The 13,215-nt window shown below is 44.0% G+C and overlaps 1 protein-coding gene across 1 annotated transcript in view; it reads left to right on the forward strand.

Annotated features, from left to right (window-relative positions):
- The window catches only part of LOC135216390 (sodium/hydrogen exchanger 9B2-like), a gene marked incomplete in the record, with an annotated part of 345,785 nt that overhangs the window by 173,957 nt on the left and 158,613 nt on the right, over window positions 1–13,215 (forward strand). Inside the window, 1 exon segment of the mRNA XM_064251668.1 lies at window positions 6,207–6,472. Within this exon segment, the coding sequence (XP_064107738.1) occupies window positions 6,207–6,472 (266 nt within the window).

A 13,215-nucleotide genomic window follows, 5' to 3' on the forward strand; every position in this document is an offset into this window, starting at 1 on the left:
TAGATCACCTGACCTACCGGTAGCGAGTGGCGCGAAATTTGAATTTCTGTCGGGGACGACGGAGTCTTAGCTATGTATATATCTGCCAGGTAAGTATGTATGAAACTTTATTGTATTATAACAATATCATTTTCCAAGAACACGCTTTCTTTCTGGCTACGTGAGGTGATCAGGAGAGCGTACGAGGCTGATGGTAGCGACGACATCCGTACGCTCCGACCGAGAGCCCACGAAGTCAGAGGTATCGGACCCTCCTTAGCGTTCCGTAAGAACTTCTCCGTGGCGCAGGTCCTGAAGGCAGTGTCTGGGCCAACCAGACCACCTTCACGTCCTCTACCTTCGGGATATTGCCCACAAGTCCTTGGATACTTTTTCCTTGGGACCTGTGGTGGCTGCTCAAACACGTTGTGTAAGCTTACCCAGCACCCGAGCAGCAGAAACAGCATCGATTCCTGGTATGACTGGGAGAATGAATGTGCGAATGAGAGTGTGACTGGCTTCTCTTCACCATCTTTCTCTACTATACCTGTGGGCGAGGGGATACGGTCGTCACCACGCTGGAAGGGAGTCAGATGCAGGTAAGCTACTCGACCGAGCTCCATCCTATCCCTTTAACTAGGGATAGGAGCGTATATCCACCACTTTCTCCTACAAGGGGGAGGAAGTGGATGCCTACATGAGACAAACCCATGACTTTATATTTGCTCCTGTACAGGAACAGTTCTTACAATGCTGGTACGAAGAGATACTTGCCTCTCTCTTAGTACTCGGCCCAGAGGTCTGACCATTGATCCTGTGGTGCACACCCCGATCAATCGGACAGAGGCTTGGATCCCTCCCTCGCTCTTACGACCAGGGAGGCACTCCAAGGATGGACGAACACCAGTCTGTTCATCAAAAGACTCAGATTCCTCCCACCAAGAAGTGAGTCTTCCTATTGTTAAAGGACCGAGGGTTTGTATTACGTATCGGAACAAATGACAATTTGTCGAAAATTGCATTTTTCCTAACTATACAAACCTGAGGTCCTTTACATATACAGGCAGTCCCCGGGTTACGACGGGGGTTCCGTTCTTGAGACGCGTCGTAAGCCGAAAATCGTCGTAAGCCGGAACGACGCTTGGAAATATGTCTTAAACTAATAAAAAGTTATAAAAACCTTACTTGTAATCCTTTGGTTACACTACATGTTGTTTCCTGTAGTTTTATGTACAACCTGGAGTTATTTTCATAAAAGAATGCTGGTTCTTGAAGGTAAAAACTATTGTAATCCTCTGGTGACACTACATTCTTGAAGTTTTATGTACAACCTGGAGTGATTTTGCAAAATCTTGAGGGCTACAAGAACAGCTGATTACTATTTACGTATCATATAGACTAATTAAAGTAAATGTATCTTTAAATAGGCTTATATATTAGTATCAACAAAACATTTCCTGCCATGAGTCAGAGGCCGTTTAATGAAACGAACACTTCTCTGTCCTATCTGTTCAGAAAAATAAACGTTACGTCAATCTCCGAGACCATTGTTGCCAAAGCGTCTCTCTCTCTCTCTCTCTCTCTCTCTCTCTCTCTCTCTCTCTCTCTCTCTCTCTCTCTCTCTGATCAAATTACAATGGAAACTTGACATACGATTGCCCTAATATACGAATGTTTTGAGATATAAGAGAAAATTGCGAAAATACAAGCTTTGATATACAACGAAATATTTGAGATACGATTTTGCGATGAGTGTTAGTTGTATAGGCGACCGATAAATGGCGTTCAGTCTGTTTGTTTGTTGGTGCTGCATGTTAACACGTCGTTGTTTAGTTCGTTGTATTGCGCCTATTTTTCGTGTTTATTTTGTCTATTTTATTATTAACCATGGGTCTCAAAGCTAAAGACAAAGCAGGTGATAAGAAAAAACCAAGAAAATGATTTCGATGGAAGCAAACATGAAATTATAGCAAAGCATGACGTGGCGTTCGTATCGTCGATTTGGCAAACGAGTATGGTCGAAATCCTTCTACAATATCCACGATCATCAAGCAGAAGGAAGCTATAAAAACCCCCGAGACCATTGTTGCCAAAGCGTCTCTCTCTCTCTCTCTCTCTCTCTCATCTCTCTCTCTCTATCTCTCTCTCTCTCTCTCTCTGATCAAATTACCTACGGATAATGTCTCTCTTTGGATACTTCGATTTTGCCAAATATTGAGGGCTACAAGAACAGTTGATTACTATTTACGTTATCATATAGACTAATTAAAAGTAAACGTATCTTTAAATAGGCTTATATTATTAGTATCAACAAAAACATTTACTGGCATGAGTCAGAGGCCGTTTAACGAAACGAACACTTCTCTGTCCTTAACTCGGAGCGTCGGAAGACGCTCCTCTCTCTCTCTCTCTCTCTCTCTACTCCTCTCTCTCTCTCTCTCTCTCTCTCTCTCTCTCTCTCTGATCAAATTACTGGATAATGTCTCTCTTTGGATACTTGGAATTTGCGTTGTAATCTAACCAGAAACTTCGTTTTGTTATTATTACTGGAAACAAGCAATGATTTTTTCATTATTTGCGCTTTTGGACTGTTATATGTAAACTAGTATGTATTCATTCGCTCGGAAACTAGTTCCGCATATGAGGCGTCACTAAAAAACATAGAAAAATACAACATAAAAAGTGTCGAAAATCATCATAATCTCAAAATTTTTGTTGTAATCTAACCAGAAACTTATTTTTTATTAATATACTGTGCTAAACTATAAAGGATTTTTATCATAGTATGCGTTTTTTAAAAGCGTCGTTAACTCGGAGCGTCGGAAGCGTCAGCGTCGTAACCTCGGAACAAGCGTTGTAACCCAGGACGGATTTTTCCATTGAATATTTAAGAAAGAGCGTCGTAACCTCGGAACGTCGTAAGCCGGAACCGTCGTAACCCGGGGACCGCCTGTAGTCCCTCCTCATGCCACCCCTCACTCTGCATATTTTGCATGGGCCAAAAGCAAAAGTGATTTGTTTACCTGCCGCGCGACGATCGGACAAGCAGTTAACTACCGTTCTCCCCTTGTTCGAACCTTACGACCGTTCCAGCTGCCGCTAGCTACTTCCTATTGTTAAAGGACCTCAGGTTTGTATAGTTAGGAAAAATGCAATTTTCGACAAATTGTCATTTTTGTATGTTGACTAAGGTGCATTTTTCTATTCCAAACTCCATCCTGATGTCCCCAGATACAATCCTTACAGTCTGGATTAGAGTATCTATTTCCTTGATGCTCTTACCATACAGCTTGATGTCGTCCATGAACATCAGATGGTTGATTCTGTTGCCTCTTTTCTTGAGTTGATACCCGACATCCATCTTCTGTAGTACTTTTGTCATGGGAATCATGGCTACTACGAAGAGTAGTGGGGAAGATCCCTCTCCTGATATTAACCTCTGCTAGTCTTATTACAGAGCTTGTAAGTATTGTATTCCAGTTGCGCATTGTATTTTTGAGGAAGCTGATGGTGTTTTCCTCTGCCCCATATATTTTCAGGCATTCTATTAGCCATGTATGTGGTATCATGTCGAAGGCTTGCTTATAGTCTATCCATGCCATGCTTAGGTTGGTTTTCCTTCTCCTACTGTTTTTCATTACCATTTTGTCTATCAGGAGCTGGTCTTTTGTGCCCCTACACTTCCTTCTGCAGCCTTTCTGTTGGTGGGGGATGGTGTTTGTCTCCTCTAGGTAGTTGTATAGCCTTTCACTGATGATACCTGTTAGTAACTTCCACATTATTGGTAGGCAGGTGATAGGCCTGTAGTTACTGGCTATATTTCCCTTACTCTTGTCTTTTTGCACTAAGGATGTTCTTCCAGTGGTCATCCATTTGGGTGCATTGTGATTTGAGATACAATGCTGGAGTTGTTCTGCTATTCGTGGGTGTAGGGCCTTGAAGTTTTTGAGCCAGTATCCATGGACTTCATCGGGACCTGGGGCTTTCCAGTTTGGCATTTTCTTTAGTTGGTGTCTGACTGTGTCTGTCGTGATCTCTGTGAATCTTTGTTTTATTCCCCCTGTTTCTTCTTCCTTGACTTCCTGGAGCCATGTTGCATGTTTGTTGTGTGATACCGGATTGCTCCATATGTTTTCCCAGAGTCTCTTACTTGGTTCGGGCTTCAGGAATTCTTGGTTGGTTGTCTTCCCCTCTTAGTTGGCTGTATGTCTTTTCTGGTTGGTTGGTTCCGAATAGTTGTTGTTCTGTTGGTATCCCTTATTCCTGTTCATGTACCGTTGGATCTTATGTGCTTTGGCCTTAAGCCTCTGTTTTTACATCTTCTATTGTGTTGTTTAGTCCCCTCTCTTGTACTTTGTATTTCTCGTTGAGTTCCTCCCTTGTTTTCTTGCTTCTTAGCCTTTTTTTCTGCCATCTCTTTCAGTTTACTCAAGTCAGATCTCATCACCATGATTTGCTTTTCCAGGTGCCTTTCCAAGGAGGTTGCTGTTTGGGTTTCTATTGGGTTGGTTGGTGCTGGTGGTGTTGGTGTTCGAATCCCCATCAGTTCTGCTACTAATCTTGCTCCTGCATATGTCAAGTTATTTGTTTCTGTGTACTGGTGGTGTGTATTATGCCCATTATTTCATTGACCTCACTTGTTTTCTCCCTTAATTTCTTGGTGTTGTAGGCTTTCATGGAGGGGATCTTATTCTCTCTGTATCTGGCTCCATCCATTGTCTAATCTTTTCTACCCATTCCGTCCTCTCTGTTACTTCGTTGTGTTTCTTCGTGTGTCGTTGTTTGATACCTCATCCTCCCTGTCGTCTTCTGTGGCATCGTCTCTCAGTTCGTCTTCGTGTAACTCGTTGTCGTGTGACATTTCCTTTCCAGTTCTTCTCTTTCTGTTGGGGAGAGCCAGTTCTTTTTCTTTATGTTCCTTACTTGGTCTGCCAGCCTCTGCTCTGTTTGGGGGGTGTTATTCCTCTCATTCCAGATGTTGACCAATCTTCTTCTATATCCTCTCTCCATCTTGGTTGCTTCTGATGTAGCATCTCCATATTTCCTTATTTTCTTCTCTTGTCCATTCTTCCTTTTTGCCTCTGTAGCTCCAATCTCAGGCTGTTGATTACTGTCGTTGTGGTGATCAGTTGCTGGATGACGACCTCCAAGTACCTGACCGTCTTCCCCTTCAAGGTTGGGGTTGAATACCTGGTTGCCGGACGCAAGCTCCTCTGTTGCCAGAGGTTTCATTTACGTCGTTGTCGTTTATTCCTTCATTTCTTTCCATCATTGCTGAGTTTTGCTATTTAACCCATAGCTGGACCCTACCCCATCAGGGATAGGTACTCATTTACAGCTGAGTAGACTGAGGAAATTATGGTAAAGATCCTTTCCCAAGGAATCAACGCCGAGGAGAGCGGTCACCCATCCAACGACTGACCAGCCACTATGTTGCTTAACTTGACTTAAGTCTGTTTGACGACCTAACCACTCCTCCACGGCGCCACATATTATTATTATTATTATTATTATTATTTTATTATTATTATTATTATTATTATTATTATTATTATTATTATTATTATTTTATGTAGATAGACGACACTCATTAAATGTGATTGCTGCATCACCTGCATTCAATTTATATAGAATTTTTTCAGTTTTTCTTACGATCATTCTTTCTCCTTTACTACATCCCACAAGTAACTTTTCTGTGTAATAGAAAAAATATAATAAATTCAAGTTATAAAGTAAATGTGACATTTATGAGGAAGTCTTCGCCGGTACTAAAATAGGGAGTAGGTTTTTTTTTTTTTTTTTTTTTTCAATATTCTTGTAGGTATTCTATGTGTAAGTAGTATCTTAGAGTTTCTAAGCCATATTTCACTCAGGTTCTGCTGAACACAATCACACCACACCAAGATACAATAGTAGACTGATTTCCAACAGCGAGTCTAGCTCCTGATATGCTTAAAGGGGCGGGTGGGGGTGAGGATGCCTTATAGCTTTGATTGACTTCCTCTTGAATGGAGTTACTGTGGAGCTTGTATTATATTCTTTATTATAAAAAGAGTTCCCACCAACGAATGTTTACCTTTCATTTATGAAAGAACAGTAATGGTTTGTATCTAGGAAACAAGCTTTATATAGAAAAGAATTGATATACTATGTATAAGTTTGATTAAATTTAGAGCCGAAATCAGTATTTAGCATAAACAATTAAAGGGTTTTTATGCTTTTTTCAGGTTGGAGACCTCCTCATTTGGATAATTGCAGGATTAGCAGCATGGGGTTGCTTGATCTCAATCACAGGTGATAAAGCACTTCCTGGAGGAAATTTTTTTAGTTTAATAGTGCTCTATATAATGGCAATACTGGGCGGTGAAGCTGTCCAGCTTCTTGGGCTGCCATCTCTTCTTGGTAGCCTTTTAGTTGGGATTTTTTTTAGAAGTATCCCAGGACTCGATGTCATTGGAAGCAACATTGACTTCCAGTGGTCAGCAGCACTGAGGTAAGTAAAGTATTTATTACTGTTCCATATTTGATATTTAAATATTTGTCCAAAACTAAGGTAAAATATGTAAATTTTGAGAAGATATGTCACCCTTGTAATGGTGCTAATAAAGGGATTTTGACGTAAGGAAAAATCTATTTCTGGGCGATTGGTTCGTGTCGCCCAGCGAAATATCCCTTTAATCCATTATTCTAAGGTAAAGGTGCACTAACACATACCAGAAAATAAATAAAATAAAGAAAAAAGGTCAGTATAAACTGACTCGCTCACCCTCCAAGAGGGCGTCGGTATGAACACTAGGGCGAGTGAGACCACTATCACGAACCTCTTACCAATAGAAATCTCCTACTACAAAACCCCCACAAGAGGGGAGCCGACCCACAGAGTGGGCAGCAACTACTACTACTCCATCCCATGCTGCCAACTGCTGCGCCTCTGGTGGCCATCCTGAAGTTAGCAGACAATCTTGAGCGCAGGGATGGGTAGGGTGGGATTTCGCTGGGCGACACGAACCAATCGCCCAGAAATAGATTTTTCCTTACGTCAAAATCCCTTTTCTGGGCTCAGTTCGTGTAGCTGCGCGAAATCGTACCAGAGAATTAGCACAAGATTGTAAAAGAAAATAAATAAATAAGGTCTCAATAAAACTTTAAAATTAAAAATAAAATAAAGTATTATAATTGCCAAAAAGAAATATACATATACATAATTACACAGGTTAGAAAATTATTTCTTAAAATTAACTTAAAGTTAACATATATGTACAGGGCTTACATGGAATATATGTTGAACTTAACATCTGTGTATAGTTATTATATACAAAAGTAAATAAAACAATTATAATAATAAAAATGATTCTGAACAAACTTAGACAATAATGTAGTAAATAAATTTATATGTCTTAATATACAAAACCCGTAACCATTGCAAAAGTAGATGTGTCACCCTAGCATAAAAATAAGGGGACCACATCATAGAGATCAGAATATACAAACAATTGTGGGTGACCCTAGCAAAAAAATAAGGGACACCCACTGTACCATCACAAGAGCAGCTAAGACTCAAGGTAGACGTAGATGAACATGGTAGGTATAGACAAACTGTTGAATGAGATAGGTAGAAAGGAGAACTGGATCTTCCACTTAAGATTAAGCAGAGTCGGGGGAAACTATGTTACCCGCCGCAACTGCTGAAAATTTCAAAGCTTCCAAGGACTTTAAGTAATGACGCTTAAATACGTCGGCGATTTCCATCCAGTATACTTTTTTAAATCATCAAATTCATGTGTTGGAAATAGTTAATTGAGGTGGCAACTGCCCTGACATCATGAGCTTTAGGGAAGGAATCAGGGTTGGCTTGCTTAATAAAGTACAGGATCTGTTGCCTGATACCTTTAATAGATAAAGTACCACCTTTTTCTCTCTTAAAGAGAGGACCTGACGAGGATGAGGAAGTCCTGGACAGAAAGGCTCGTAAGGTCGATACTGGACAAAGAGAAACATCTTGTGGAAGGGGTATAACCTTCCACGGTTCCCACCTCATCAAAGGATCCTCATTCTTTGCTAAAAAGCTACGTTCCGGAGAAAGTAGAACTTCCCCTGTGGGAAGAAATTCTATATGATTCGGATCTCTGGATAACGCCGACAGTTCTGAAATTCTAGCTCCTGAAGCCAAGCTTAATAAAAATAGAGTTTTTCTTAAGAGCATTATAAATGACAATGTCGTGATTGTCTGTTTCTGAAGCCAGTTTTAGAACATCATTCAAGAACCACGATACTGACGTAGGCCTCACTGAAGGTCTAAGTCTAGCACAAGCCTTGGGAATAGACGAGAAGTAAGAATCTGTCAAGTCTATGTTGAACCCGAGTTGAAAAATCTTTTTCAAGGCTGACTTGTTGTCGTAATAGTGCTAGCTGCTAAGCCTTTTTCAAATAAAGATCTGAAAAAGGATATAGCTGAATTGATTGTCATGATTCTAATATCTGATTCTCTCAGGAAGGTTGCCAACTTTTTGACTGCAGCATCAATACTGTCTCAAAGTTGAATCTCTTTTATCAGATTCCAAGAAAAGAATATTTCGTGGATCAATATCTGCATCTTTTTTAGCCGCAAACTTCATGAAGTCCATAAAGTTAGGGTTTTGAGAATTCCTGAGGAAGCGAACACAGTCTTTCGTTTGTACTGACTGGGAGAGCCTGGGATTGGAATTCGAAGAGGACGAAGACCCAGTTCCAGAATCAGAGGGTACCAATTGCTCTTCGGCCAGTCTGGGGCTACTAGAGCTACTTGACCCTTGAACGTCCTGAGTTTGTTCAGTACCTTCAGGAGAAGATTCACTGGAGGAAAGACATAAATCTTCTCCCAGTTGTTTCCAATCTATGGACAGAGCGTCCGTGGCATAGGCCAGAGGGTCCAGGTTGGGGGCCACATAACATGGGAGTTTGTGGCTCGCTTGGGATGCGAATAGATCTACTTGTAGACCTGAACCCTCCGGAGAATCCATTGGAACGAACTGTTGTCCAGTGACCATTCCCGACTCCAGAGGAACTGAGCAGGGATAGAGCATCTGCTATGACGTTTCTCACTCCAGCTATATGGGTGGAGGAGAGAGGTGCCAACTGAACTTGTCCGCCAGGGAGAAGATGGCTACCATGACAGATTCAGATGTCGTGACTTGGAGCCTCCCCTGTTTACGCAATGGACTACCACTGGGCTGTCCAGAACTAGCTTTATGTGGGAGTTTTTTGGCGGACGTAACCTTTTCAGAGTCAAGAACACTGCCATCGCTTCTAGTACGTTTATGTGAAGCCGGCGGAACTGGGGTGACCAAGTTCCTTGAACCTTCTTGAACGAGAAATATCCTCCCCAGCCGCTTAATGAAGCGTCTGTGTGGATGGTAATCCCCAGAGGAGGAAACTGAAGGGGCTACTGATATTGACAGGTTCTTCACTTTTGCCCAAGGGCGTAGACGATTCCGTAGAATCTGTGGGACTGATGACAACTTGTCCCTGGATCTGACATTTGCTCGCGAAGCGCCAGATTCTGGTTAGGTCTTTCAGTTGGCTTTCATCAAGATGTTTGTCACTGAGGCAAATTGGAGGGAACCCAGGATTCTTTCCTGGCTTCTCCTTGAAGCAAATTTGTGTTCTAGAAATTGCTTTACTGACTTCGCTATTTCCTTTTTCTTGGCTGATGGAATCGACAGAGTATGGGAGGATAGATTCCATTGAATGCCCAGCCACTGAAAGTTGGACTCCGGAGTGAGTCTTGATTTTGTCCTGTTTATCTTGAACCCCAGATTACTCTAGGAACTGGATTTACTTTCAGTGTGGCTTGTGACATTCCCTTCGACTGTTGGGGCCCAAATCAACCAATCGTCGAGATACGCTACTACCATTATCCCTTGAGACCTCAGTTGCTGGATGACTACTTCCGCCAACGTTCGTGAAACACCCTGGGGTGCCCACGTTCAGGACCGAAGGGAACTACCTTGAAGGAGAATGCCTGATCTCCTATCTTGAAGCCCAGATAAGGGCGAAAGTGTCTTGCAATAGGGATATGATAGTATGCGTCTGTAAGATCGATAGAGGTGGTGACGGCCCCACGGGGAAGTAAGGTCCGCACCTGCGAGATGGTGAGCATTTTGAACTTGTCGCAGCGAATGGCCAAGTTTAAACGGGATAAGTCTAAGATTACCCTTCTTTTTGTGAGCCTTTCTTTGGAACGCTGAATAAGCGCCCTTGAAATTTTAATCTGTTGACTCTCGCTATTGCTCCTTTCTGAAGGAGGTCCTCCGCATACTCCGTCAATTCTTTTGATGGAAGTTGAAGGAAAGGTCTCGGGGTGGAGGCGGATTCGCAATCCAACTCCAACCCAGGCCTTTCGACACAATACTTTGTGGCCCACTTGCTGAATCCCCACCGGTGCCGGAAGAGAAACAGCCTCCCTCCTACCTTCAAGTTCTCATTGCTGCTGGGTTGAGTAACCTCCGCGGCCTCCCCGGAAGTGTTTTCCCCTGTTAAGAGACCTTCCTGATCCTTTCTGACGAAAGGATCCCTTACCTCTGCCTCCCCTACCAAAGCGGTCGTATTGCTGAAAGGCCTGGCCTTCGAACACTTGGTTGAAGGCTGGGGAGACAGCGTAGGAGGTGGAAGGTTGAGGCTGGGTGGGGGGAAATCACGTAGATGGGCTGTGATTGAGCCTTGGAGGTAGAGGGTTGGCTGACTGTACCAACGGAACAGTCGAAACAGCCTGGGTGAAGCGTTGTTGCTTTTTCTGGTAAGGCTGAAAAGTCTCGGTTTCTTCTGAGCCTTACCTCTTGCTGATTGGTCTTGGCGTCTCTTTGCGGTGAGACCCCAACGATCCTTAAGGCTTTGGTTAAGCCTTGTTGCTTCCGCCTGGACCTCCTTTACTATTGCATCAGGGAAGAGGTTTGCCCCCCAGATGTTGGATGAAAGCAACTTATTCGGCTCATGACGAATAGTTGCTTCCTGGAGGACATGTTTCCGACAGTTAGTTCTGGCTGTAGCAAACTCAAACATGTCAGACTGAACTGTTTGCGTCAGTGACTTGGTGAGAAGCTTAAAGAGTGGCTCAGAGCCGTAAGAAATGGTTGCCACTTCCGTCATTGCCATGGTATTAATGGACCTGGCTAGCCTAGTCTTGGCCTCAAATTCAGCCTGAATGAGGCTGTCCGGAAGTCTAGGCAGCTTCTCACCAAACTGATCCATAGCACAGTCTGGCTTGAGTTTGCCCGCCGAAAAGGTGTTGGGTAAATACTTCCCACAATTCTCCGAGTGAAGGGAGCAAAGGAGATGTGGGGTCTGCTTCCCTTAGCTGTGGCAACGACTCCCCCTTCTGGGCCGCCGGGATAGTGACCGTAGCTATTTTGGTAAGGAAGGGAAGCGGAGTTCCCTCCTCCATCGTGAAAATGGTGAAGGGACTCTTGAAAGGTTGAATTTTCGTGTTAGAACAATCCATGTCCTCTAAACACCTGAGCCATTCTCTTTGAGCCTGGTCACGTGAGTAGAGGACTGTCTCCTTAGGGACTTTGTCATCTCTAGTCATGGCTGCGTCAGTGAGTCTGGCGTAGCCAATGAACGGTGGTTGTAGACCCCTCCGGGTAGAGAACTCGAAGTCCTCAATCCTTCGAGTACCACACTCCGAAATTGAAATAAGACCGTCCTGGAAAGGGGCGTATGACGCCACCCTCCAGGGGTTATTCATAGAGAACGGAGGCAGAGAGTCATGAGGTGGGAGCTGAGCTATTCCGGTGCCGAAAGGTGGGGGAGTAGCTAGAGGAGCCTGGTTAAGTCCGGCGATGATGTTGTCCTGGGACGTGATCCTGTCGGACAACCGGGGAGAACATCTGCTCCATACTGTTCCTCAGAGAGCCGACCAAGTCTCCCATGTGTTGCAACAGTCCAGCATTGGGATCCAAAGCCGGAGCTGCTGCGGAGGTGGTTGGGTAACTCGGAACAGGTACCAAGGGGAGAGGAGAAACGGCTGACTCCGCCGGAGTACGTGGCCCCTCCTTGGAAGACCTACTCTTTGAGGATTTGGAGCTAGAACCAGAAGCTCTAGACCTCTCCGCTCCGGGGTTTGTAGCCGGAGACTTACGAGATGTTGACGCCGACGAAGTCTTTTTGGACGACGACGACGTCTTTTTGAGGGTTTTTACAACCGTCTGTCCCTTGACCTTAGGTCTTACTGAAGCGTCAGGAGAAGTATAAAGGAGCTCAGCTCCTGTAAAGCCTTGGAAGGAAGCTGGAGAGTTAGCAGGAGTAGAAGACCCAGTGGCGCCCAAGGGAAGCCCTTGGGCGTCCAACGTACCTACCTCGACCAACAGGTCGTCAACACCTACCATGGGCTCTATATTTAGATCAAGTGTCGCGACGTCCGACGAGATATCTTGGCCTGGTTTCCTTTAACGAAGCGGCGAGCTGTTGTTGAATCGCCGCCATAGTCGGGGCTGCCTCTGTCGGGTCGACGTAACCCGTCGACTTGCCGCCGGGGAAGATTAGGACAGCCAACCTCTTCTCCAGAATGTAGGGCTGTCCCTTGGCGGCGTTCTTACCGAAAACCGCCAGACCTAAAGACCTCAGGGTTGCCAGGGGCGGTATCTCTAACGGCGGGAGCCTGGAAGAGAGGGCATTCATTAGTTTTAAGTTTAAACTTAAGATTAAAACTTAAGTAATAGGCTTAGTCTAAAGACATATGGGATGTAACATCCCATAAAGAGCTTAAGCTTAAAATAAGAGATTAAAATTAAACTTTAGAACTAAAACATTCCTTGGGATTACCGAACGGAGTTGGGGAATACTTACCCCGTCAAGAGCTGACTCACAAGATCGTAACAAATGGTGCAGGTTTCGTGGAACCAGACCTGCAGATTCCTGTGCGGAGTCGCGCATGGAGCATGGGACCTGCAGACTTCATGTCCACAGGGGTCCTGGAGCATGGCATTGCATCCTGGATGCTCACAGTTGGTGGTCTGTAAGTGAAAAGATACATGAGTACCGTAAAAGACATCACTTACAGGCTAATAGGCTAAAAGAACTCCGCTGCATGCCGGAGCGCGAAAAAATTTTGGGCATAACCCCTCCCTTACCGCCTGAATAGGCTAGAACCCCGGAGAGGTCCGGTGTGATAACGTGGGTAACGGAGGGATTCGGCTTAGGCTAGCTTAAATTAAACTTATGATAGTTTAAATTAAACACTAACACTTAAGCCTAAAGCAC

The sequence above is a fragment of the Macrobrachium nipponense genome, chromosome 6 (genome assembly GCF_015104395.2).
Source record: "Macrobrachium nipponense isolate FS-2020 chromosome 6, ASM1510439v2, whole genome shotgun sequence".
Taxonomy (NCBI): domain Eukaryota; kingdom Metazoa; phylum Arthropoda; class Malacostraca; order Decapoda; family Palaemonidae; genus Macrobrachium; species Macrobrachium nipponense.